This window comes from Podarcis melisellensis (assembly GCF_964234715.1).
Source record: "Podarcis melisellensis genome assembly, chromosome: 9".
Lineage (NCBI taxonomy): Eukaryota > Metazoa > Chordata > Lepidosauria > Squamata > Lacertidae > Podarcis > Podarcis melisellensis.
Window position 1 is genome coordinate 13,761,748 of NC_138541.1, and position 27,013 is coordinate 13,788,760.

The window sequence follows — 27,013 nt, forward strand, 5'->3', positions numbered from 1 at the left end:
TTTCTGCAGAGAACAGTGATGCGACTGCTTCTCCGTGGGCTCAGAGCACTTATCACCCCACAACTGTTGAGTAACCAGCGTTTATCATCTTTACGCTAGTGTGGTGAAGAACTGCAAGTGAGGCAGCATTCATAAAAATCACTTCACCCCCTGCCAAATTCTACAGAGATCCAAGCAACAAGTGTTACTAACATGCCAACTGGGTCGAAAGAATCGACTCTATCCTCCATTTATTTTAGTAGAAATAATGAGTAATACAGAGAAGTGGATCAGGCAGAGGGCCGGGCTCACCCTCTGTGGGTCATTTTGATAAGGTTGGTGCATTAGCCCCAGCATGTCAATTTTATGTTTTTCCTTTGCTGCGCTTGCTCTTCATTTGAGTTCCCTTTGGTCAGGCAAATCCCTGTCAGCGCTTGGATATGGAGCCTGAAGATCCATTATTGGCTAAAACTTGTTTCCCCCCCTCTCGGCTTGGCTCTGGTAACCCTACTGGATTCCTATGAATCCAAATGGAAAGCTACACTGCACAAAAAGCTAAAAGGCTTGGGGTTACCCCACAAGCCTTGGTAGCTGTAGGTTATGAGAAAGCTAGAGCAATAATCCACCAACGAATTTGGGATGTGGAACTGCACTGTCACGTGAGTGAGATGAATAAACACCTCAGCAAAATGTCTGTCAAAATTACAAATACCTAAATACAGACGGTCGTTTACCCTCGCTAGATTCAATGGGCTGCCATCTGCCTTACTGCAGGGCAGATTTGAGGGTAAACCTTACGCAGAACAAGTCTGCCCCTGCGTCTTGATGGAGGTAGAAACTGTCTCTCATGCCTTGTTACGCTGTCGTTTCTACTGGGATATACACTCAGCATTTATCATCCCGGCTATACATAAATCTCCAAATGGGTCCGAACTTCAACGTCTAAAATCCCTGGTAGAGGACAAGGATCCAGAGATCACGCTAAGGGTGGCCAAATTCTGTGCGACTACCACAAAACTTAGGGAACAAGCTGTGCTACCATAATGACCAAGGCCTTAAATGACAATTTTAGGTTATATTTTAGTGATTAAGATATATGTATTGCCCGTTATACCCAACTGCAAATTCAAATGTATCCCTATCATGTTTTATGACTTCCCTGATATTGTATGTGAGCTGGAACTGGTCTGTGACTGAAATTAATAAATTCTCATTCTCATTCCTTGAATTCAAATTGGGAATGCAAAGGGAGACTCTTTTGGGTGGGAGGAAATGCTGCCTTTCACTGTCAAAGAACAAGCCGCATTTCTCTTATCTCCAATCTCAGAGCTTGGGAGCACAGCACTAAGACTGAAGGTAAGCCTCTGCCTGATGCCTTTTCCTGTTTAAGAGCAGGCAGAGGCACAGGGGAAAGGCATGTGACAGCACTAAGATAAAAAATAAGCTCAGATTGGAGATAAGAGAGCTCCACACCTGAGGTCATGTGATGTCAAGTGACTGACAGGTGGGTGTGGTTTGTGCAAAAAGCCTCATGGGCCAAATTCAGAGGTCTGGTGGGCCAAATTAGGATCGTGGGATGGAGGCTCCCTCCCACAGGTGTATGATGTACACATTATTATACTAGGTCACATCCTATGAAGTTGTCTTATTTGTGCTTGTGCAATGGAAATTCTCCTCCCCTTGCATGACTCCCAAAGTTGTCCCCCGACTCTCTGAAGAAAATTCAGGGGACAAAGAGGAAACTATGTTAATAATGTATACAGATGGTTGTATCCAAGTCCAAATACTTATGCCTGGAATTAATTAGTTAATAATGCAATTAACATGTAGATCGCAGTCCCCCTGTATCTCTCAGAAATGAAGATTAGGCAATATAAGGTTAGGAAGGTAATAAGCACTACACTTCATCATGAAGCCTATTGGAAAAGATCAAGAATTCAGCCAAAGTTCTTCTCTAGATGCTCCCTAAAATCTCCAATTATGCTTGAGGTTTTTTAAAAGAACAGTTCATTTATATGATGATGATTTGTTAACCTAGTCCTATGGACATAAGAGATAAGCCACCTAGAGAACAGACACGTTTTTAGCAAGTCCACCAAGAGCCAAAAAATATATTAATGCATCACCTTCCAAAATGCTGGTTTGACAAGTAATTCCAAATGAGTGAAGGCATATTGTACTTAGTGATGAGCAATTTTTAAAAAATGTTTTGATCTCTATTTTTTTGTGACCTAGATAAGACTATTTGCAAAGGCAATATAATGTTGGAGCTTTCTTCGCAACATATTTTGGGAATTAAATATCAGTGGAATGCAATAAAGTTGTTCATGAACAGAAAGGAATGCATTCCAGGACGTACATCCCATGTTCCCCATTAGAAGCACATAGAAAAGGTTTATGTTAACAAGGGGGCAGAAAGCAGCAATTAATGGTCCCAAATACACGTATGGGATAAGGTGAGTCAACTGCTTTGCCAGCACAGTGCCCTGAACAGGTGGGATGGTCTTAACAGTGCAAAAACATTATGCCAGCCCTGAAATACTGATTAGGCTAACTGCATGAATGTCCAAACTGCCCATCACTAAACACATCATAGTCCATTAGTTCTAATTTCGAGCTGGTACATGTTTATACAGTGAGAATAGTGACAGCACAGCCCATCACAGCTTGTTAGTGTGCAACACAGACAGAAAGAGCTACATAGACATTGTATTAGGTGAAGACTGAAGAGAACACAGCCACATCCTCTTAGTATATCATTAACCCTACGACAGAGTTACTGAGGAAGCACGTTGAAAGCCAACCAGAGAAGCCTTGTTAAGGTTGCCTAACATGCACAGAGAAGTTTCTATCTGTTTTGCCACCCATGGAGAGTTTTCTCTCTTTACCTTTTGAGGAATGGTATCGTCAGATGTCTCAGGAGGCTTACTTGAGAAGTCAGACTGAAAATAGGGTATTAAGTATAGAAACATCAGGGGAAATATCATGTTGAGGAAGAATGCATGATGCGACTAAAACTGTCAGAGCATTAGTGGGCAAAAAGCCAATGACTGAACTTCTAATTTTCTCCACAACGAGAAATGCAAAGCAGGAAAAATAACAACATAGAAACTCGAACCTTAAAATCTGCTAAAACTAGCACAAGGTAAAGCTCAATTTAATCACAAAGTTCTTGCATGGGAGGCATACGCAATATTTTAGCAATTCAATTAAAATCTTGTTGATTATCAGTGGATCAAATTAACAGCTCACACTGCTGCTTTGATTCTGCACTTGCCTACAAACTCAATCTTCAAATATGATGGACTATGAAGAGACAGTGTGAGAAACTGAGATATGAAAGCTAGGAGCTAAATGGCACCCTAAACCTAGGTTATGGGCGCAACAATGGAATGTCTTGGCACGTTTTTTTTATAAGAAGAATACAAAGCTGAAAATGAACTGCAGCTAAAATATTATGTTCATTTTTCACATGGTCTAGTCCTTCTCCAGTCTTCAGAGAGTATCTGGAAGTAGGGAGGTTGAAAAAGGTCCTCTTTTCCTTCCACTCTGCAGTTTTAATCTGAAACCTTAGGCGCAGTACTGTACCCAGAGCTCAGAAACTGTTTGCGCTAATGAAATTCCCTGTCGCAAAATGCGCCCAGAACAATGGGAGTTCCGAACGCTGTTAAGAGATGCACCTTAACAGCAGCCTCACGTTTGTACAAGTCACACCTACCTGACAATGCATTTACATTTTCCTAACTTCCCAGGTATCTTTGATCAGACTAGCACAGGCCTGTATAATCCCCCCCCAAGCTCAATGCAGTCCATCATCCATGTAGGACAGCCCACCAGGGACTCAATTAACCTCATGTTTTTGCTACCTGCCTAGGACTACAAATACAAGGGGGCTATGAAGAACCATGGTAGGTGGGCTGTACCTGGCTTGGTACATTGTAGGTGGCGTAGTCTGGCCTTCCTGTTAGGGCAGAGCGAAGCCACAGCCCACTTTACTTCTGCTATCCTCCAACTGGAAAATTAATCAACGGGAATCCAGAGGCTGCAAAAAGACAACGGCCATGGCTGCATGGTTCAGGGAGCTAGTGCAAATATTTGCTGATATGCACTTGAAGGGGAATCAACGTCCATCCATAAACCCATAGCTGAGCACCACCAGAAACGCGTTATCCAATCGACGATGGACCTTCTTGGCAATGTTGCAAGAAATAATCCAATGCATTGCTACAGCTAAAAGCTACTGTCCTCCTGTAACTGCACTTACCAGCATATTTGTCTCATGTTCAGTATCCGGCATGTAAGGATACTGAATATAAAACATGTCATTTCGCACCATCTTCTTCCTCATTCGACAGGGACCTTCTGTCATCTCGAGCATCCACTTGTCCAGGTGAGAGCCAATAGGAGGGCCCCACAGTCCCCTCTCCCGTAACAACTCGTATTCAATCTGAGACCACTCTTCTGTCACATACTTCAACGCATTCTGCTGACGCTGGAAAGGACACTACAGGTTAACTGCCATGGTGTGCAAAATCACGTGTCATAAATGGCATGCAGAATCAAGCAAGCTCCCTTGTACCGTGATTCTAAGTGACATAGATTCTCATGAGGCATGGCAGCAAAGAAGCCCAAGGCATTTTAAACTGCCCTGTGATCCTCGGAAGGACGGTATATAAATTTAATAAATGAAAATAAAACAAAGTCTTTTAAAAGGTTCAAGGTGCAAAGTTGGATATTTATGCTGTTTTCCTCAATTTCAGAGCTTAAAAACTCAAGTTGTGAACTGTCCTTGCACGGGATTTGTTATTTACATAGTTCATAATTACATATTTATAAAGTGTGTTGTCTATAAAAAGGGTGTACTTGTACTTAAATCTGTCCCTGTTCCTTAAGCAGCTCTAGCACTGCTCCTAGGTTGCCAGCACCACAAATCTTTCTATAGACATATGAAGCTGCTTTATCCCAGTACAGTCCACTCTTAAGAAGAGTGTCTGAAAGAATTATCTCCTATCACTTGCTACCTAACTGAATATGCAAGGGATTTTATCTGAGACATCTTCATGCAAAGCATATATACCATTGAGTTATGGGTGCTCCCCTCTTAACTGCTGACAGAGCTTTCTCTCTAGTTGAAGGGCAGCAACATAAAGAAACTCTCTTTAATTTAGGAGATGGCTGGTTGAGAAGGACTAGTCTTATTCATATTCCATCTATGATGCTAAGGAACACAGTCTTAAGGTAGATGAATGAATTACATGACAATTTCAACAGATTCTGAAAATACTGAAATCTCCTATCAAAAGGATATGATCATTATCTTCTCTCTGCATGGTGTATGTTTCTTAGTGAGACTATCTATGGGTGGGGATCTTTCGATTGTACTGACAAGTTTGAATAAGGCCTTTTTCATTGTGATGCCCAATTTGTGGAATGAGCTCCCCATGGAGACCTGGAGAAAATAGACAATGTGGTACTTCTGCAGACAGATCTTTCTATTCTGGCATTTCCTGACTACTGATACCGAGTTCTTCTTTGGTTCTGGATGGTATAGTTTAAATTGCATGACTATGTAAAAATGTTTCAGTTGTTATTTTTTACTTTGGCTGCTTTATGTATATCACAAACCACTCTGGGACTTACAAATTTAAAACAGAAAAGCAAAATGAAAGATTTTTTTTTAGAAATAAAATGAAACAAAATAAAGAAACCACTTTTAAATACAATGCTCATGCAGATTTGATAAAAGCATTTGGTTTGATTACTGCTCTCATTTACCTCTTGGTATTCTTTATACTGCATATCTACCAAGTCTCGAACCACTGCTATGTGAGTAAACATCCATTGAGAGATCTCCTAACAGAAAAATAATGAATATATTAATGTGTGCAGAAAAGAGCTTGTCCTTAAAACAACTTACATATAAAATAACCCTGAAAACTTCAAGTAGTGTGGATTACGTAGGGAATTATGGTAGATAGTAGTTATGCTCCAATTTTTACAATAAAACAATACCTCTAATCTAGCAAAGTATTTCAACGGTCTCATCTACTTGAAACTGCTATGGTGGATTAAGGCCACAGTACTTAACATTCAGGCAGTTTAAAATCTAAATAACAGAATATAGTGAAGGGGGGATTTATTAAGACAGGCTAAATCACCAATCAATTTGTTATACTGTACATATAAGGGATGACTATTTTTTTCCTTTGTATTATCTGTTTGTCTTTAAATGCTATGCAATACCTGCGTGGATAGATTATGTTTGTTAAGACCGCTTTCTTTTCGGTTTCTTCTCGATCCTGTTAGCTTGGAGAGACCGAATCCACTGCTGACCCGGGAGAGCTTGGACTGGGTAGTCGGAGCCAAGGCTTCTCCTCTACTGATGCTTTTCTTTTCATGAGCTAGAATGCCAAGAAAAGTTGGGGGTTTTCAAAGCGTATTTACTGGACCCTACCAGCACACCTACAAACCAGGGTGGATAAAAATCAATGGTTTTTAAAAATTAAAATTTAAAAAATCAGATTTTAAAATTTTAATTTGGATTTTTTAAAAAAAATTAAATTGGATTTTTAAAATAAAATGCTTTTGGAGGAAAAATCTTTCTAAATATAGTCTTCTATTTAAGTTACGTTATAGTCCAAAGGGTATTCATCAGGAAATAAGGATTTGTTTTAAGTTTTTCATGTGTGCTAAAACTCAGTCTAATTTTTTAAAATTAATAAATAAAATTAACCACATCAGTTAACAAACATGGCTACATATGCTATAATGCTATTTTTTTAGTTAAATAAATTGTTTAAATGTTTATTAAGGAAATGATTATTTTTATCCTTCCAATGAAGTACAGCAGAAAAGTTGTCCAGATATGAACAGTTAACTTCTTAAACTTCACCATAATTTCATAATTATCTATGTATTTCTAATATAACCAAATCAGTAATTTTTGATATAACCAAAAACTACTCTGAAAATTTATTATTCCAAAATAAAACCTTCATATGGTTGTAAGTATTAAGATTATACCAGCAAGATTGAGCCTTTCTGTAAAAAAAAAAGATTTAAATCAAGTCTTACTGACTAGTGATTTAAATCGTGATTTAAATCGATTTTATTTAAATCAAATCCACCCTGCTACAAACCAAAAACGATACCCAGAAAAGCTGCAGGCTAATCTAGATGGTAGCATTCTCCCACAAACACACTCCCATCCCACATACTTTTAAACAGGTAGATATTACACTGTTATATTAGAAATTCCTCAAAGAGCACATTCCACATTTGCAACACTGTCTGTGGGTGAAGAACAGGAAACCCTTGTTCCCTAGGATGAAAAGCAGGGGATGAAGTGGTGCCCTTTGGGATGGGTAGAAAGGAAGGCGAATTATCCAACATCAGATGTAATCAAGGACAATGTCATTTTGCTCCCATCTTCCTCCCTACATTTAAGGGGTTTTAAATATGCCTAAGCCGCCAAAGAATTATATACCACACAATAATAATCTGCACAGCTGCTCTTACCCAAGTGATTTTGCCAACATTTTAAACTGGCTTCTTCCACAAGCGGCTTTACAAGGGCAATATCCACATGGCCCCTGTCATTGACGGGGAGAGATACTTTGAATACCTCCTCCAAAGCCTGTTTCTTGCTGTAGAACAGTTCTGTCCACACACGATTTACAGCTTTTAAAAGAAGCTGGCGACCTAAATACACAAAGAGGACACAAAAGTGAACAAATGCACATTTATTTTGATAATTAATCTCCTGTAACTTCAGCATAGATTTATCGCTCTAGAGTGGCTAACAGAGTAGCACGAAACAAAGAGTACAATTTAATAAATAGTAAAACAACAACAACATGCAAGCTAGTACAGCAAATTAAAAACAAGTGAAAACAGCGTCAGTTTAAACAGATGGCAAAATCAAATTGCTCTAAGATAAAGCTAGGCACCTGTCAGCTGCAGAATGGATGAGAGACAAGAATGAGGGAGTGAGGGAGAGAGAGAGATAGAGCTCAAAAAAAAATGTGTGACTAAAATTAAGTTTGGGACAAACCACCTGTGCTTGCCTCGGAAAAGCACCTGGGGTTTGTGAATATTCTTGAATCATAAAACTACCTTGTTCAGAATCATAGAATTGTAGAGGGGGAAAAACCTTTTAGAATTTAGCAAGGGGCAGGAGGACAGCAAGTTTATTTTGAGCCTGGTCCAGACAATGGAGAGTCACTTTTGGACTCTCTCTTTTAAATATTCACCCCACTCCTAACACGATTAGGACACTAGTGTTAGCTTTTCCTATGATTTATATTAACCTGTCTATTCATTTGGATTTATAAGCAGTGCTTTTTATCTTCTAGTACCCCAAGAAAAAAGCACTGTTTATAGGTCGCACAATACCTTGTGCCGACTGGGATTCATAGTATCAAATACTAGATTTCCTCCATTTTGAGCCAATATGCAATGGCGTTCCCAAGTTCTTCAGTGTCAAGGATGAAACAGAAATGATGCTGGTGAAATTTTTAATGGAAGGGTTTCCAGTGAAGCAGAAAGTCTGTGCTGTGACAATGCTGGAATTGCTGCCAGTCATTTGGAGACTTCCTTATTTTTCTCTTTCATTATCCTAACTCCATTTTAGCTACCTACTTCAATGATTTGCAAAACAGATCTGTAATAAATCTTGCTTTCTCCAGAGTTCTGAATTGTTAGCCATTTTCCATGAGAGGCAGGTCCTGCTGAGTGAGAGGGATTAAACCTAATCCTAATTATTCCTAACTGCTGTTTGGGCAGGATCTGTTTAAGGTAGATATGCAGCCTGTAATCTGTATTACTGGTCCTGTGTTCAAAATTAACCTCTGATTAGTCCTGGCTTGGCTTATACTTCAAAATGGCTTCTTTTATATTCTAGTGTTTATCATCAATCTTTTCTTCATACCTCCTTGGGAAACAACTCATACCCCCACTCTCAAATGAAACAGCCGAAAGATTAAGGGAAGACATGAGGAATCCATTAGCTAACGTACTAACTGACATTTAAGACGGATGGACTCCAGCTGCATAATTACCTTCACTAACATCTTGATTGTAGACTCCATCTGGCTCGACATCAGAAGGGATCATAACATGCCAAGTAGTCATCCTGGCTTCTGCTTCCAGGCCAAACCCATCTACGCTGCTGCAAATATTATCCAACAATGTTAGATGGAAGTGAAGGAGTTACACTGTATGCAGGACAAAAAGTATACATAAGATCTGCCCGAGGTCTTCATTTCTCAACATTACCTGGGTGAAGCCTGACCTAAACAAACAGGCTCCATCACATCAAATACTGTCTTTAAAAAGTTGTTATAACCCATCCTCGACTTCACAGTGAAGAGCGGGTAAGAAATCAAATAAATGAATGAATGAAGTTTCCTAATTATACCACTTTCTAAAGGAGGTGGGGGCTGCATATTTGAATGCTTCCCCCTCTCTCTCATCCTCCAAAACACATACAAAAACAGCTAATGCCTCAGGGAGTAAGCTAGATCAGTATCTGTCTCCATTCCATTAGCAAAGAGTGCAGAGGTGTGTGTGTGTGTCTGTGTGTTTATCTAGACTGGCCTTCCCAGTGCTTTTTTTCTAGGGGTACGCATACCCCTAAACATTTTGTGAATCTAAGTTTGGCCTCATTGAGGGGCAGTATTTCAATATGAGTAGGAAAATGATAGTACCTCTTGTGACATTAACATATGAGAGTGCTGGAGGTGAATTAGTTAAACAAGTTACCCAATCAGAACCCAGGGGGCTGGAGTCAGAGGGACTATAAAACCAGCTCTGGGAGGGGCAAAAGGAGAGTTCATTGGGAGTTGGGTGGTTGGTTGAAGTGGGAGTGAATTGGGATAGAGTCTGTGGGTAGGTTGAGTTAGTGCAGAGAAATAAGCTGAGTCAGGAACAGTTAGGAGCTAGGAAGACAAGGAAATATCTGAGAGGTGGTTTAGTGAGTGAGAGCAGGTAGCAGAAGTTATAGGTCTGGATAGGCAACCCATGAATGTAATTGACCGATACCGTTTATGAAACCACACGCTTGTTAAACTGCAATAAATAAACAGAAGTTTATGCTCCAATTTAAACCTGACTGGACTCAGTATTGTACCAGGTAGGGCCTGGGTGGGGGCAGCAAGAAATCAAGTGGTGGCACAGGGATCAAGAGACGGTGAAATGTCTGGGGACCCTGTGTGATTGCCACACCTCTAAATATTTTTTAAGAAAAAAAGCACTGGGCCTTCCTAAAAGGCGAAGAGTGAAAAAATGTGTGTGTATCTCCATGGGCTCAGTACATGACATTCCCACCACCCCTTGAGGTTAACCTAGTTTACACATCACAAGGAAGATGAGGAAAATTATGACCATGGCTGCTTCATGTATTTCTGTTCAGGAGTTTCAACATTTGGACAAAATTAATACATAAGCATCATAACATAAAGACTCCCTCACCTGAAGTGTGTGTGAGATAGAGGGCAAGACTGAAGGCTCACTTGGTCATGTAAGACCTAAAGCTGCGTCAAGAACCTACTGTGACTTGTCTTGAACTTTTACATCTGTCCTTACCTAAATTGTGTGTCCTTGCATGACTAGAATTTTATTTCTACATTTCCTGTATGTTGCCTCTTCACTAGCATGCAAGATAAATGGAAATATGTGTGACTGTTTCTAGCTTATAAGCTGCAGCCGCAGAAATATGTCCACAAAAAAAGGGAGGGGGGCAATTACAATGCACCTGACGATTTTACAGTGTAAACAGTTTTCTAAATAAACTGGTGTATGTGCACTTGGTGAGTAGCTCACCTCCCAGCGTGTAGATTCATCAAGCAATGAGCCAGGCAGCTGAAGAACTCTTGGTCGTGATTCCCAGGACCCAAGATCAGAGTCCGATTGACAGTAAGCGTCCTTAGAGAATCAAGGAGAGCAACTTGCTGAGGAACTGTTTTGTGTGGTCTCGAGAATTGGTATAAGATGGTCCTGTTCAGGCAGTGATAAACGGCATCCAGTGATAATCCCTGAGATCTTCTTTTTGACTGAAGCAGCAAAAAAAATGCAAATGAACATGTTTAAACGTGGAATCTCTGTATTACCCCAAGTTTATTAGCATGTTTTTAAAGATACTTCTTCCACTCAAATCAGAGTAAACCATACTGAGGTGTAAGGAAATAGCCAAGTATTAATTTGTAAAAATAGCTTCTAATTTATTTCTGTAGGAATTGGCCTCAATTGCAGGAAAGGACCATGATACACTTGCAACTTATCATAATGAAGTAGGAGGTAGATATCTAGAGAGTTCATTAAAAGACAGAGCCATCTGATGATCTGTACATTCATACAGCCAGGGGAAAGTATTGCTTTCTGGGTAACACACACACACACACACTGTTCTCCATCCAGGCAAACAGGAGGCATCATCAGAGTACAAGGACAGATTCCAATTAGGCAAAAACATGGAAGGAAAGTGCCTCTGGCTCCGAGGTTCCCTATCTTTGTATATATTGCAATGTATAAAGTTAAGCAGGCCAAAATTATAATAGGAGGATGAGGAAGAAGAAGAGAAGCATACCTGTGCAATTAACTGGATTATGAACTCTATAAGCAGCTTGGATTCCTTGTTGAACATGCCTTGCCAAAGTTTATCCACCACACGCTGGGTGAAATAGAACACATTGTTTACAAGCACCTGATAGCTTCCTCCACTTGTAATAGGCAGAGATGCGTCCTCTCCTAAACGACAATGACAGCGTTAAAAAATGTTTTACCCAAATAATTCCATCCCATCCTTCAGTCAAACAGGCACAGCATTAAGAATGAAACCAAGCTAAATTATGAACCGGAAGACAGATTAACATGCAAACGTTACCAGTTGCTGAGGAATCGATCACTCCCAACACTACCACACCAGCCAGCAGAACTGGTGACAAGGCCATGTCTTTGCCACCTGCTATAAGGTTTACTGCAGATGGAGGGCATTTTCTGTGCCTAGGCCATGAAGGCCCTGCCTCGTATGCCCATCCTTCAGACCTCTGACAGTGGAGGACCACAGCAGAACTTCAGAGGAAGGAACAGGTGGCAAGATACCCTGGTCTCACAACATTAGATGGGTTAAAAGCCCATCTTGGCTGCGAGCCCTGGAAGACTTGCTCCCTGCCTTTTTCCACCTAGCTTGGAACAGTGGATTAACACCAGCTACAGAAGCTGATGCGGGTGGAGCTCTGCGTTAAACCAGAGAGCCTAGGACTTGTCAATCAGAAGGTCGGTGGTTTGAATCCCCGTGATGGGGTGAGCTCCCGTTGCTCGGTCCCTGCTCCTGCCAACCTAGCAGTTCGAAAGCACGTCAAAGTGCAAGTAGATAAATAGGTGGGAAGGTAAATGGTGTTTCCATGCTCTGGTTCGCCAGAAGCGGCTTAGTCATGCTGGCCACATGAGCTGTACGCCAGCTCCCTCGGCCAATAATGTGAGATGAGTGCCGCAACCCCAGAGTTGGTCACAACTGCACCTAATGGTCAGGGGTCCCTTTACCTTTACCTTACAAAAGCTGAAGTTGCTGAAAGAGACCAGAGATTTATCTTGGCTGTCTCTAGTATAGACACATAGAGCCTGAGATTCCACACATTAAGCCTGAGCTTCTAAAAATGTAAGAGCTGGATCAGACAACAGTCCTATCTAGTCCCGCATTCTACTTCCTACAGTGGTCAACCAGATGCTTATTAGAAGCTCACAAGCGGGACTTGTACACAGAACTGTACGCAGAATTCCAAGTGCAGCCAAACCAAAGGACTTGCATAAAGGCCAAGTGCAACCAAACCAAAGGACTTGCATAAAGGCTCTAAACTTTCAGGGTTTTCACCCAACTCTTTTCAAAACGTTCCCAGATATTGAACTTTTTCCTTTCGAACAGAGTTTGCCATCGCAAAGCTATTTTAGTGTGCTTTTATGTGATATTGAAAAAGAGTCAAGCAAAATAAGTTAATTACCCAATAAAACATCAGCAGCAAGCAAATGGTCCATCACACTGTCCAAAATATAGGTCTGAAATTCTTTTTGCTGTGCTCTCGTCGATCTCTCGGGAGAGGCCTGGAAAATAAAACAAAAGCATAGGAATATTTACCGTAAGGGCTTACTTTAAAAGGGCTTCATTTAAACGGGCAAATTTAGGGACTCAACACAAATTGAATGTGCTCTATGTACAACAACTGTGGTCAATACGGTCAACTAAAATATACTTTCCTTCTTAAATGAGAAAAGAAATGTCCTGAATACAAGCTACCTGCTAAATTGATAGAACATACCCCCACTCACATACTTTTTTTTGTTTAATGGTGGCAACAGATGCCTTTTTAGTTCTACTGGTACTCTTCATTGGGGTGGTGTGAGACCACTTTGTGAGAAGAGGATGAGAGTGACATGGATCACAAGAGCATGGTGCAGCCTTCTTTTGTTGCTCACATGCTACTCTACTTCATTTCCCAAGCTGCTCCCTAGCTCTGGACAAGACAGAAGCAAATGTGAGCACTGGGGGGTGGGAATCTCCCTACCTCCGCTCTCTCGCATTTTTCTGAGCTGTTTTCTGGTTCAAAAAGCTAAGGAGGGAGGCTTACAGAGTGATGCACATTGAAGTGAATGCCTTATCACCTTCCTTTCTTTCTGAGCTAGAGGCTGACCAGAAAATACACAAGGCAAGACAATCAGAGGAGACTCAGCTACATTAGTAAAGAAACGATGATTTTAATGTGCTATAAACAAGCAACACCAGATGGCGGCAGAGAGCAGGAAATTTTAAAACACAGTTTTCCATAGGGATTTCTTTCTTTTGTTATAACGATATAATTTCTGTCTTATTTATAGTGGCAGCGCCCCCTCCCCTGTGTCTAGATCCACCCAGGGTCATACAAGAAGCGTTCCTTCTTTGGCCCACCCATATGTTTGGCTCTCCTTTCATCCCTTTCCTCCAGAACAGTTTCAGGGATCTTTCAGAGGAAAGGGAGTGAAAAAGAGAAAGCGGTGGTAACTCACAGGCCAGCTAGCCCTTCCACAGGGTTGGATACAATCCAAGGGCTGCAACTTACCATCGCTCACAATTTGGTATAACCGGTACTCTTAACAAACAACAGATCATGAAAACTACTCGCTACAACCTCTGGTCCTGCTTAAAGGAACAACGGCAGAAGGCCAACTCTACCTCCAAGAGAAGGTCTATTAAAGGAGTTTGCTTGCTAGCAGGTGTAAGGCAGAGGTTATCAATTATCAGCACACGCATGAAGTCAAACACAAACTTCTTAGCAGGGTGGTTGGTCAAATAGGTCTTGGATCCAACATTGCAGTATTCTGACTGGCTTCGGTTCATTCCTGTGTCAGAGGCAAATGCTTTGAACTCCTCTGCTGGAGATCCAACTTCATCATCCAAATCAGTAACCTTTAAAAAAGAACAACCAATAATGCAAGTCAAGTGATTTACTAGAACCAAAACTATCTTCGCCAAGGCAAGGAAGGGAGCAGTTTGCAGTTATTCACTTATTTTAGTGTTGCTTTTCTACAAATATAAACTTTAGGGATTGTTGCTTTCTGGACTGTTTCCTGGACTGTTCAGGAAACAACTGAACACGATTTTCTTCCGAAAGGTTTTTCCCATCTGGATAATAAGTATTTCCAGGGGTCAGCAAACTTTTTCAGCTGTGAGCCAGTCCACCGTCCCTCAGAACATGTGGTGGGCCAGACTATATTTTGGAAAGAAAAAAACTGAACAAATTCCTATGCCCCACAAATAACCCAGAGATGAATTTTAAATAAAAGCACACATTCTACTCATATAAAAACATGCTGATTCCCGGACCGTCCATGGGCCGGACTGAGAATGTGATTGAGCCACATCCAGCTCCTGGGCCTTAGGTTGCCTACCCCTGGTCTAGATCATCCCATTCCCATTGCCTTCTGTCGTACTCTAACCACAACTGTTAGCAATACGTTCCTGTTTCTATGTTGGAGGCAGTTATACCCTACCAACACACACCATCTAAATTTGTTATGGCTTTTTGTTGTATTTATTAATTGCATTTGCACTCCACCTTTTCTGCAAGAAGCCTAAGTGGAGCACATGCTTTTCCGCCTTCCCCATTTTATCCCCACAACCACCCTGTGAAGTAGCTTAGGCTGAGATGTAGCGACTGGCCCAAGGTCAGCCAATGTGTTTCATGGCTGAGCAGGGATATGAAACCTCGTCTCCAACGTCCTTGTCCAACACACAACCCATTGTGTGTGTGTGTGTGTGTGTGTGTGTGTGTGTGTGTGTGTATGTAAAGATAAAGGGACCCCTGACCATTAGGTCCAGTCGTGGCTGACTCTGGGGTTGCGGTGCTCATCTCGCGTCCATATTTATATATATATAAACTAGCATGTCCTATTGTATGGAAAGGTGGTATATAAATGCAGAACTTCAGCAAATAAAATCCCAGATCCCAACAGAAAATGCCATATGGACAAGAAGTAAAAGAGAGAGAGAGAGAGAGAGAGAGAGAGAGAGAGAGAGAGCTGGTTTCTACTTTGTGTGTGTGTGTGTGTTTTGTTCTCTTACCATTTCTGAGTATGGCCGGATGTTGAAAGGGAATACAGTGGCTGCCAGTGCACAAAGAAACTCGGGGCTCATCCACATTGAAGCCAGATCAGGAACATTGTGATACAAGTAGCGGAAAAACTGCATCAAGGTGACTGGATATTCCCGAAGCCAAGAACCCTCTTCTTCGGACTGCCAAGGCTGTAATGAAAGGCAAAAACAAAGCTAATAGTGTGTGTGTGTGTGTGTGTGTGAGAGAGAGAGAGAGAGAGAGAGAGAGAGAGAGAGAGAGAGAGAGAGCGCGCGCCATAACCTGCACTGGAATCTTAACATAAAACAAAATCCAATATATAATGATTGATGAAACAACTACTGATGAAATAAAAGAAAAACACTTTGTATGGAGAGTAAGATAGCATCATCTCATCATTTTGTTAATTTGTGTTTAATATGAAAGCGGTTGAAGATAAACTCACTGGGACATGGAGATAGTTTTTTTGCTTATGTTGCTCTCTAAACAACCATGTCCACCAATGGCATCATAAAGATAATAAATAACATATTAAAGCTAAGCATGTATCAGCCCTACTAGGATATGGAGGGAAGTCTGCCTCATAGCCCCAGGTAAGCCTCTCTGAGCTTTCAAAAGCAAATGGTAACACATAATTAGGAAGCTGGATGTTTATTGACATCTGAACAGTGTTCATACTTACTGAATTCAACATGCTCCTAAGCATCCCCAGCAGCAAAAATGCAGCTTCTGTGCAAAGATTGTGAACTGAAGCAACCACAGTGCCACTTGATGCAGGAACACCAAATATAAATGTCCAAATGGAATCCAAGTCAAACTGTTGATTGGAAAGAAAATTGAGAATAGGGGGATGGGAAAATAATAGTCAACACGCAACCCAATTTAAAAGTATCACTATAATTGATGTTAGCAGCTTTTGAGCCTGGTTTTGGCTGGGGAGGGCGGGCTATAAATAAATTATTATTATTATTAATTATTATTATTATTATTATTATTATTATTATTATTATTATGAATATTGGCTTCCATAGAAAAGGGCAACATTAACTTGGGATATGTCTTGTCATACTGCAATTTGTTTTACTGGGGGTAGGGGCACTTGTTCCAATTTAGTGCTCGAGTGACAAGTCAAGACATTTAGAAGCGCCTATGTAGAGGTACTGCCAAATGAACATAACAGGAATTGTAGGTCTCTATGGGTTTTCCATCAATCTCTGTTGGTTTTCAGTGCTGAACCCTAGAAATGGAGGAAACCACCCAAGAGGATTCTGAGGTGTATTATGTCCCATGGAATCTGGGGAGCTGATTGTTCCATTGAATGCAAGGGATCTAGCAAAGCCCATATTTATAAAGGATGCAACTAAGATTTTTGGCACTAGGAATGCTGAGAATGTTGGTGTGCACTGAAGCGTCTGGGCAATCTAAGTGCTTCCGTCTTCTGTTACTGGAGACTCAGATGGAACTTCCACCAGAACATCTAGCAAGTCCCATCCACTGCTAAGTACCACAGCAGTCTCCCCCCCCCCCAATTCTCTCTGTATTTCAAGTTTTATTGGAATTTAGCAGCAGCCTTAAAGGTAAAGAGACCCCTGACCATTAGGTCAAGTCATGGCCGACTCTGGGGTTGCGGTGCTCATCTTGCTTTATTGGCCGAGGGAGCCGGCGTACAGCTTCCGGGTGATGTGGCCAGCATGACTAAGCTGCTTCTGGCGAACCAGAGCAGCGCATGGAAACGCAGCAGCCTGACTGAAGCTCTAAACGCTCCCATCAAGCAATTTCCAGTAAACTCAGCATGCAGCCTTTAAAGACCTCTCATTATCTGCTTGTGTACTTCAAAAGGACAATACCATACACCTCCAGATGGCGTTGAGGCATAATATCTCTCTGCCCACTGCTGTTGGCCTTGGGGCAGCTTTAGCATATGCTTAAGTTGCTACTTGTGGAATACAAAAGAGGAGGCTATCAGGGCACCTTTCAGACTCCAGTCCAACCGTACAAACTGTTTGCTTTTTTAATTGAGTTCCACGAAGGAACAAAAACTTGGGAGAAATACAATATCGTGCCTATATATGCAGCTCCTCATTATTGTTTCTCAAGCAGCACACTGTCCTGGCCCTTCTTTAGCCATGCATTCATTTTCAAATTATAAAGCTTTCCGAAGAGCATTCCCTATCATTCACACAAAATTAAACTTGACATTAGAATGACCTGTGCCTGTTAACCACTGGGACCTCTACTGAATTCAGTGGAATTCTAGAAGAGCGCAAGAGAAGGTTTGTCCACACAATGCAAGGGAATGAAGGCTGTATCTTCTTATGTCCTTTATATTTCTATTAAGCATGATTCTAACTGGCACTGGAACGAATGTCAAGTCCCTCTCAGATACAGAATGCTTCATCACAACTTTCATCGCAGAGCTTAAGTACTCTACTGTGAAGGGGGCTTCAAACCATCACTCCCCCCCCCCTTTGCTTTTTTGAGTCACACTTAACAAAATTGGTATCTTGCTAGATAATCCCTACCTGGCCTCCCTGATTACATCGGCTGGTGATGACAGGTGCACTGACCTGCAGGTTTTCAGGCAGTTCAGTGACTGGCTGCTGCAGGAAAAGTGCCATTAGGAGGAAATAGAGCGCAGGCACATTCGTGTGCTTAGGAAGAAATGACTGAAGAACCGGAAAGCCTGGGAAATGACAAGCCTCCCGGTTAATTTCCCTGACAGTCGATCTGCCGCCAGCACTCCTGCCAACGTTGAAACCTGAGAGGGGGAAAGTAAAATTAAAAGCCAAAAAGCAACAACAGTGGGTCCGATTCACAACATCAACATAATGGAACAGAGCACCGTTGTTAACACCTGTGCGTATCAACAATAAATAGGGTAGTCAGAGCAACAGGTTGCCAAAATACTAGGCCAACATTAATTCAATGGTAAAAAAAAAACCTAAGATGGACACTTTTCTGCTATGGCATTTTATTTGCCTGCCCTGTCAAAATGTTTTGGGATTGTGCAGAGGAATGTGCAAAGTAATGAAATTACTCGTGTTTCTTCAGAGTTACAAGATACAACAGTTTAGTCTGGTATCTACTCCCATGCTTAATAAAAAAAATGAGTAGGAAACAAGAAAAAAAAGGAAAAAAGCACAATTTTCGAAGCAGTGCAGAATGTATTGTGGCACATTATACTTTCAGATTTGAGGGATGGTTAAAAGTAATATCCTCATAAAGCTATTCTCATTCTTCACTCCCAAAAGATTAGGTCATAGTGCTGAAGTCTCATTTGGCCTCTTTACCCATGGAACAAAACCATGCCACTGGGCAACAAAACCATCCTCATATTCCAGTTACCTCAATGCTCAAAACTGTTTGGTCACCTTCTCAGCAAGAGCATTATTCCAGGCACAGGGTTGCATCCAAGTGAATTTAATTCAAAACAGACCGACTAAAATTAATGGAACTAAGTTACCCATGTCTATTAGTTTTGATGGGTCTACCCCAAGTATGGCTAAAACTGGATACAACCCATAAACCAGGCATAGGCAAACTCGGCCCTCCAGATGTTTAGGGACTACAACTCCCATCATCCCTAGCTAACAGGACCAGTGATCAGGGATGATGGGAATTGTAGTCTCAAAAAACATCTGGAGGACCGAGTTTGCCTATGCCTGCCAAAGACCATCTTGCATCATACATCCATCCTCCTTTCTTGCTGCTACCAATAAAAAGGTTAACATCTCTTTAAATCAGGGGTGGGGAATCCTACTGGAGCCATGGGCCAGATCTTTACCTGGCCCCATCCTGTGGGCCAATTTTGACAGGTGGACAGGATAACCCATCTGCCAATCACATAACATCAATATGGCATCTCATGATGGACAGGTAGGTTGTCCTGCCCACCTGTCAAAATCCATTGTGCAGGGTTCCCAAGCACCAGCATTTTATTGGTTTGGATTTGTCAAAAATTATGAACATAGGAGAACTGAACACAGATGGGGTGGGGAGGGAACCCAGAACAATACTACTGTTTTCAAACACAGGCTACATCCAGGGAATAAGGTGATTCAATTTAAGTAGGAACTCTGAAATACCATTGTTTTAAGTACACGAAGAAGAAAAAAGTTGCCAGAAAAATGTAATAATAAATAACATTGGTACAAAATGCTTGTCATTATTCTTCATAATCAAAAGGATTCTCCTATGAGAATACAAGACAGTGGCATTGAAATAGGACCTAATTTATTTTAAAATACATTATATTCTCATTTCCATATAGAACTCAAATTGGAATCCAATTTCACCTAAATTCCATAATCTCAGTATCATCCAAAAATGTTCACTATCTTTTGTTCTGTGCCCTCTACCTGTCATCCCTGATAAATAAGTTTCTCGTATAAAAAGACATCTGACATAAAGAATGTCATCTACCATTCAAGGTTTGTAATTTAATTATTTTGCTTCTGTTACAAAGATTCAAATTTTAGTATATTCTCTTGCTAAGTAATGGACTATGCCCTAATCTAGAGATGCTCAATGTATTGTTCATCAGGTACAACTCAGGTTCATAGATGGTTTCTCAACTCTCTCCTCCAATTTTAAAGGTTTAGTCATCTCAGTACTTTCCAAATATTTTATTTTGGACCTATTCTTATATTACAGCAGCAGCTGCAATTGCTGTTCCAATAACGTCAAGAGATAATTTGGGAAGTGCAAACACGAAGATTGCTTGTGTACAACAACCCACACATCACCCTCTCCACACATGGGAGGAAGCTGGGACAAAATGGATTTGGATTCTAGCTTCAACGTTCATTGAAAGGTGACTAAGGCTATACTCCTAAGTGCCCTTACTAGGGAGTAAACCCCACTGAGTGGGACTTATTACTGAGTAAACAAACATAGCATTGCACTGTGAATGATCCTCAATATTCCTCAGATGTCACTGTGCTCCTATGCAGTACTGTTTCACAGAAACCTCTGAGTTTGTCAGATTCACTGGGAAGCTTTGTATTGGCCTGAATATAAGCCTCACTCCCCGCCCCCCATTCCAACAGTGAAAAGTTAAAGTGCGGCTTATATTCGCGACCTTACAGTATGCAGCCAGGAGCAGCAAGGAATGGAGTGGCTTATATTTGGGTATCCCCCCCCCCCAATTTTAAAGGTGCAACTTATATGCGGGCCAATACGGTATCTGATAATGTCACCAACTAGTCTAGTCTATGATCCTGTACATGGCTTGGGTTGATTTACATGGGTGTTTTACAGCCATAATCACAGACAGACTAAATCTGTTTTGCCTTAATGAGCTATCTGTGAAATGTGCTCACCCATAAAGGTGTGAGCTCAAATCACCCACGCCTACAACCTTTGGCTAAGAGGAGTGCATTCCACAGGATGACCCGTTCAGTCGCAATACTTTCTGAGTGCATGCCTCCAGAGATTCACTCTAGAGACCATCTCACAACTGTTAAGAATGCTACATCGAGACTGGTCTTCCTGGTACTAGATCAATTCTGTATTAGCCACAACATTCAAATTAAAAATAAAATGAAAGTGATGGTGGGGAGATAAAGGGTTCAAAAATTAGGATGTTTTTAAATATTCATACCAAGCACCGTTCCAATCTTATTAGTCAACACAGAATCTGTTTGCTCAAGCCAGCCTCCGCCAGTGAGGCCTTCCTTGAACTTGATGAGAATGGCTGGGTTGCTCAACAGGACCACCAGAATCCTCATGGCTGCCGTCACTGTGGTAGGGTGCAAGTGCTCTTCCATAAACAGCATAATCCAGTCAAACCCCAGGGTCCGGACCAGTTCTTCACAAGCCCTGAATAAAAAGTAGGGGGATTGCTACAGAATTAATGGACTAAAGCCAGACAAAATGGGCAAGCCTTATAGGATAAAAACGTTAGGTGCTTTTCATTCTGTTTCATATGTAACTTTAACTCTGTTTGCATTTCGCAAGGTTGAGCATACACAATTGAGAATGTGCTAACTCTCCTTAAGAGCATTCAGAATAATCTCTGTTGGGTAGCTCAGTCGGTAGAGCATGAGACTCTTAATCTCAGGGTTGTGGGTTCAAGCCCCATGTTGGGCAAAAGATTCCTGCCTTGAATGGGGTTGGAGTAGATGACTTTCAACTCTAATAGTCTTAGATAAGTTCCTATTCACTTTCCCGTGAAACGATTTTTCATAAATGGAAAATTTCCTTCAGTCTATAAAGCTATTTAATGAATGAGAATATATGAAGAACTGGTTCATCACTTCAGTTACTTTATATTATGATGATGATGATGATTACTGCACCATGAACCAACCAACAACCACACAGGGGAACTGAGAAGCATTTTTGGAGGATGCTTCTCAACTGTGGAACTCAATTCCCCTGCAGGGTCACCCAAATTCCATTCCAGATATCTTTGGAAGGGTGTCTTTATACAAATAGGCTGACCCCAAACTTTGGAACAGTGTGGCTCTGAAATAAATGAAATTGATAAATACATAAAAACCTGCAATATCTTTAAATAAATGCCCTCAATGGATGGTTGCCATATTAGCATTTCACTACTAATTGACCATCTACTTGCCCAATTCCAGGTGTACACAGCTGTGCACAGAAACATGTGGCGGTAATTCCACATAGATGTAGCCACCATAATAATGACTGCAACTGCCCCCTGCCTTTGCTATGGCACAGGGGTGCAACACAATGCCAATTACAGGGATATGCTGAAAGCAGCTAACACCATCCGTGGAACTCTCAAGTAGAGCTTGACTAAGCCTTGTTTTTGTCCATTAAGGCGTTGTGGGTTCTTGACACAGTCACATTTTCTAGCAAAAGTTAGGCTACTTGTACTCACTGCAAGTTGACACTGTTTTTTTCTTTAGATGTATACACAAGCTTAAGCAGTATGTCCAGCAATCGGTTCCTCAGAAGGATAAGATTTGCAGAAACAAGACCTCCAAAGTCTTCTTCCGTTCCTAAAACACAAAATGCATAGTTAGCTTTGAAACACATCAATGGAATGCTTCTTGCAAGTATTGTATCTTCTAAAATAACATCAGTTGCCATTAAGCCTCCTGCCCCCTCAAAATATAACTGGTTTGTAAATAGTTTTCTGCTATTGTAACAAACAGTGTATGACTAAAACCTGCTTGAGCTGAAAATACGCTAGACTGCTGATTGAAAATAACAGTTGCAGGTTACAGAATGGCAGGCACCACAAACAGAAAAGGGGAAATTTATTGGTAAATTCACTGTGATTGCACCCACAGTTAAGAACAAACTACGCCCAAATGAATTTCATGTAGCAAGAGTATGAATTAAAATTATTGTTACTAGTACACCATAAAATAGATTCCAAGCTCTGCAGGTGAGTGAAGATGAACCTACTAATCAAGACTGAAACATTTAACCAACTTGGATGGTGGGAAAATTGCCTAGGCAAGGAAAATACGACAAACACTTCAAATTAACCATTTTCTTTTCTTCAGTTTCTTTCTTCTACTCTATGTGCTCAAGGAGCATATGCAAGTATGCAGAAGAACTATAAAGGTTTCCATCATGTTTAGGGCAATAAAGGGTGGAGGGAAAATACTCGGAATTTCTGAACTAAAGAGCAGAATGGTAGAGGGCATAAAGTTAAGTAGGTTTTAAAGCTCATAAAGGCTCCGTTTTGTTTTGTTTTCATTTCAGACTTCGTTACTTTTTCCTTTTCACACAAAGGGAAACGAAGAGGGGAAGAACTTCTAGCTGATGTGTGTAGCCAAGAAAAACAAGCTCCGCTACCTTTAAAGTATATGCTAGAAACTGTTTACTCCTGCTTTTTCATGCAATTTGTGGTTCAGAACAATTGAAGAGCCGTGGTCCATGCAGGCCACCTGGAATTTCATTACTTTTCTTGTAGACTACACTTCAAAAAGTGCCAATGTAAACATTTCTTCCACTTCATTTCCATTTAGATGGCTTGAATGTTCAATTAAACCTAATTCCTTTTACATGAAAAGAAAACCAAAATCAATGAGACTAATCACTTACAACTCTGTGTGGCCAAGTCCCACACACTTGGTCGCAACCGCTGCTTTTACATGTAAATATCATAGAGGATCTATGGCAGGAGATTTAACACCTTAGGGCCATGCAGTAAGTTTTCTTTTACTTTTATTTCTGTGAAAAGGACTTTTCTCTTAACTTTCTGCACTTTTTACAACACAAGCCAGCGGATTTTATTTCCATGCCAGCCTCTTTGACTTAAATGAGAGTTTCTTGAGTGGTGAAGTTTGTAGAGTGCAACCTTGGAAAATTAACTTTAAAAGGGCCATCCTAATTAAAAGGTTATCTTTCTAGAGAAGAAAAGTGAAGGGACTGTAGCACTGAAAACAAAGAGATCATCATCCGTGGTAATGAGAAAACATGTCTCGAGTGATTTCTTCAGTTCCACTAGAACTGGAACTACTTACCAGTGTCAAGCTTTTCTTCATTGTTCATCTCCATGACTACAAATTTCTCACAGACTGCAAATGTAGGCAAAGTAGAAGAGATGAACTGCCCAAACCTTGGTGGATAAGAGGGGGAAAAACAGCATGCACTCCGTTTGACAGGTGGAGTTTAATTTGTCATTAATTAACATTGGCTGCAAAGCAACACTAAGCAGCAATTATTTTCTTTAAAATTCAGATCCTGACATTTATTAGGATTGAATAAAGTTGACTCAGTCACACATGCACACACGCGCACGCGCACACACACACACACTGAAACAAATTGTCCTGGATAACACTCACTCACACTCTCTCTCTCCATGTGTGCAAAATTACTATAAATAGGACATTTTGAAGCATAAGGAGGGGAAAGAACATCATCTTCAAGGTATTTTGAAATGGATTCTGGAAAGCCACTGTAAAAGATTATTAAATTTACCAAGCATGAAAAAACTGTGTACATAAGGAATGTTTTATGTTCCCAGGCTGGTAGATTCAGAGCAACGGAAGATAAATGTAGCCTCACAGAGAAACATGTGATCTATTTTTATTTATTTATTTATTTATGAAAGAAGGAAATTAAAGGATAACTCTATTTGGTACCTGAGCAAGTCATTGCTGCTAGGGAATCCTTGAAGCAAATAGCTCAGTACGTTGCTAATAGCGGCAATAGTTGGCTGAGACAAAGACATATCTCGAAGTGTCAGCAGAAGTTTTGGGATAAGCTGGAACTCCCTCATCAGTTTTGCATTCTTTGCTGCTTCACTGAAATGAAAATAACAGCTTAAATGATAAGCAATTCTCATTGATTTGAGTAGCCCATGCATTACGGCTCTTTTTTTTTTTTAAAGATGGATCTAGCAATCCACCTGACTTATGTTCATACCATGTAACGAGAATATAATGTCAAATGTGGGAACATATTTTTCCCCATTTACTTCAATTAGTTTCTTTAACCTGGCTTTACATCAGATGCATTCATTCCAAGGTTGCTTACAAACCCACACACAAATAAATCGTAACCTCAGTCATCATGATAGATAAGAACATAGGTAAAATCGGTAGCAGCCAAGAATAAGAGCAAACAAAAACTACTTTATATAAACAGATTGGTTTGGAAATACCTTTGTCCACTCTTATTGTTTGCTGACCATCTTTGCTGTTAACATCTTATATGTATATAAGATGGTTAAAACAGCCAAATGCTGTTGAAGCAAGTAGTCCAACTGCTGTGGAAAAAAGCAGACGGAATCTCCTTCCCAGGGGAAGTCTAAGTTTCTGACTACAGAAAAAGCCTAGTCTCTTGGGCCTGCCCACCAAATATCTGATGGTGACAGGACATGGGTCTAACGCAATCTTCCCCATCCCAGTGCCAATGAAATGTTATGGAATACAGCCAGCCAGCATGGCCAATGACATAACAAAACATGACTTCATGTTTGCATTTTATATTGTAATCTTCATAACTATCTGAATGGAATTTCCAATAGTTAGGACTAGGTGCTTAGCATTCAATTCAGTCCAGCTCTCTTAACTCACTGTCTGTCTTTCGGTATTTTCCCACAAGTTCCACCTCTCCTTTCCTATTCTCCCTTCATCATAAAAAACCTTTCAAATCATATCAAATCAAAACCATGGCACAGCATTAAAGCAAGCAAAGGGGAGAGAGACTGGGAGGCAAAATCTGGATTGTACATAATGCTGTATTGTTTACAAGACAAATTATATCAGACGTTACCTGGATTCAGTAAGAAGCTCAATGAAATGTTCGAATAAGGAAAGGTGAAGTTCATAGGGTGCATGAAGCCAGACCTGAAATACAAAATATACAGCTGATTTATAGCTAGCATGTGCTATTCTGCTTAGTAGAGTTATTCTAGACTACCAATATTAGGGTTAGCTATTGCTGTTTTTGTCCCAGGTGTTGCTTTTTCCCCAATGGAAAAATAAATGAAGTTATCATAAACAATTATTATTTTCTTTCCATACCAGATTGCAATTGTCAGACCACCAATCAAACAATAAAGCCCATGGATTAAACAAGTGAAGAATAAGTAAATTCATATTCTAGTTGATCTGCAGGTATAAAATGACAAGATTTAGCCTCTTCATCTTCCATTTATAAAAGATTGAGAATCTAACAGGGGAAGATTACAATCTGAAAACTAAACAACAAACAGCACTAATACAGCACATTAATCAATGCCGTAGAAGTAAGTTGATCGACTTCCGCTTGCCACATACAAGTGTGTGAATGTGACTTGGGTTTTACTTAACTATGATAAAAATTGACATTGTTATTAAGGAAGAGAACAAAAAGGGGGAAGTTTATTTAATCTGTTAAAAAATGAACCAGAACAAGATAGTGATAAGAAAATCTTCATAGAAAAATACAAGTCATTTTCTCCATCTTGGTTATTTGCTTCTGTTGTTGCTAAAGCCTTTGTTTGTGGCCTAAAAGGTAAAGGTAAAGGTACCCCTGCCCGTATGGGCCAGTCGAGTCCGACTCTAGGGTTACGTGCTCATCTCGCTCTAGAGGCCGGGAGCCGGCGCCATCCGAAGACACTTCCGGATCACGTGGCCAGCGTGATGAAGCTGCTCTGGCGAGCCAGCACCAGCACAGCACACGAAAACGCCGTTTACCTTCCCGCTATAAAGTGGTACCTATTTATCTACTTGCACTTTGACGTGCTTTTGAACTGCTAGGTGGGCAGGAGCTGGGACTGAATGACGGGAGCTCACCCCACCGCGGGGATTCGAACCACCGACCATACGATCAGCAAGTCCTAGGCACTGAGGTTTTACCCACAGCGCCACTGTTTGTGGCCTAGACACCTCTACTCTCTATAACTTAAATCTCTTCCTCAAAGGCTGCTTCCTGCTAGCCTTCTGTCACTGCAAAAATAATCCCTTTCTCTTCTTGTTAGGATCAGTGTGCAGACCTCCTTCAGTTAACAGCGA

General features: G+C 40.8%; 1 protein-coding gene across 5 annotated transcripts in view; it reads right to left on the bottom strand.

Moving 5' to 3' along the window:
• WDFY3 (WD repeat and FYVE domain containing 3) overlaps positions 1-27,013 on the bottom strand; it is a 128,707-nt gene that overhangs the window by 31,177 nt on the left and 70,517 nt on the right. For 3 of the 5 annotated variants that reach the window (XM_081924725.1, XM_081924722.1, XM_081924726.1), the window contains 18 exons: positions 25,791-25,864; positions 24,656-24,817; positions 24,032-24,126; positions 22,432-22,552; positions 21,181-21,398; positions 18,101-18,336; positions 16,261-16,395; positions 15,569-15,748; positions 14,180-14,413; positions 12,975-13,074; positions 11,564-11,724; positions 10,801-11,030; positions 9,039-9,148; positions 7,498-7,680; positions 6,223-6,380; positions 5,755-5,832; positions 4,244-4,471; positions 2,868-2,921 (listed from right to left, as the gene is read on the bottom strand). In XM_081924725.1, coding sequence (XP_081780851.1) covers positions 2,868-2,921; positions 4,244-4,471; positions 5,755-5,832; positions 6,223-6,380; positions 7,498-7,680; positions 9,039-9,148; positions 10,801-11,030; positions 11,564-11,724; positions 12,975-13,074; positions 14,180-14,413; positions 15,569-15,748; positions 16,261-16,395; positions 18,101-18,336; positions 21,181-21,398; positions 22,432-22,552; positions 24,032-24,126; positions 24,656-24,817; positions 25,791-25,864 — 2,757 coding nt within the window. The remainder of the gene's footprint in view (positions 1-2,867; positions 2,922-4,243; positions 4,472-5,754; positions 5,833-6,222; positions 6,381-7,497; positions 7,681-9,038; positions 9,149-10,800; positions 11,031-11,563; positions 11,725-12,974; positions 13,075-14,179; positions 14,414-15,568; positions 15,749-16,260; positions 16,396-18,100; positions 18,337-21,180; positions 21,399-22,431; positions 22,553-24,031; positions 24,127-24,655; positions 24,818-25,790; positions 25,865-27,013) is intronic. The other 2 variants (XM_081924723.1, XM_081924724.1) reach the window with 2 other exon arrangements.